This window comes from Perkinsus marinus (assembly GCF_000006405.1).
Source record: "Perkinsus marinus ATCC 50983 genomic scaffold scf_1104296928882, whole genome shotgun sequence".
In the NCBI taxonomy this organism is placed as follows: domain Eukaryota; phylum Perkinsozoa; order Perkinsida; family Perkinsidae; genus Perkinsus; species Perkinsus marinus.
This window is the reverse complement of record NW_003216666.1, coordinates 468-1458: the sequence shown is the minus strand read 5'-3', so window position 1 is coordinate 1458 and position 991 is coordinate 468. Positions and strand designations below refer to the sequence as shown.

The window sequence follows — 991 nt, the reverse complement described above, 5'->3', positions numbered from 1 at the left end:
AAGTGTGTCTGTTGCTTCGCCCGCTCATTTTTGACGAAACGGTTCTTCGCACGAGAGATGAACTATTAGCTCAGTACGTTAGTGACCACGACTCGCAACCGAACGACCCTGGATCGGATACCACGATGATCACTTTCCTCACATGTCCCCATTAGGAGAAAGTGGTCGGCCACGTCGACGACGCCAGCCAACCTTCGGCAACTTTTTGTTTTTTAGTCACCCAATTTACAAAATAATTTCAATAAGAGCCCGCTGTATTCTTGACAGGAAGCTCAGCGAGCTCCGCCCCTTCGCACCGGAGACCTAGTGCAACGCTATACGAGATGAGCCCGAGATCTCACGTATGTCGATACCTGTCACAGCATACCACTCGTTGTATCGCAATTGATGGTATACGCTTTGTGATCGACAGTGGTAAAGTTGAAGAGCTGAGTGTGGATGCGGGAAGCAGTACTAGGCGATTGGCAGAGCAATGGATAACACTGGCTAGTGCTGATCAACGGAAGGGCAGATCTGGCCGCACGGGGCCTGGACAATATTACAGGATGTGTGTTCAAGACTGTATCACTCTTCGCGACTGCATTACTCCATGCAGGTATTCGGTAAAGCTTAGTCAGTACATGCTGGCTTACACTCGCCCGGAAGGGTGTGGGAGAAGGATACCACCAGATTTGTTGCTGCTGTCATCACGTTATTCAGATTACTCGGATCTTCGACCCCTTGGTCCATAGTCTGCTGCAATTGTTGGCTATAGATGTTGATGAATCGGGAGAAGAATTTAAGTTTCCAAGTTGGAAACTTAAATTCCTCTGGAATTTAAGGAATACAAGGAATTTCCGTTGGAAATTCCAACGGGTATCCACTTCATCTTTCATATCATTCTCTATAGCTTTTATCAAACATTCAGGAGGACCCTATGAGATTAGCGCACAATTACCTGTGTTTTGCTAGAGCAACTACTAAGGGCAGTAACTCAACAGCATTACATCTG

General features: G+C 46.8%; 1 protein-coding gene across 1 annotated transcript; it reads left to right on the top strand.

Annotated features, from left to right (window-relative positions):
• Positions 1 to 323: 323 nt before the first annotated feature.
• Pmar_PMAR020793 (ATP-dependent RNA helicase, putative) lies at positions 324 to 549 on the top strand (the record flags this gene model as incomplete). The annotated part of the gene is made up of 1 exon (XM_002787966.1): positions 324 to 549. A coding segment is annotated over one exon (226 nt), but the record flags the coding sequence as incomplete, so codon positions are not given.
• Positions 550 to 991: the final 442 nt, after the last annotated feature.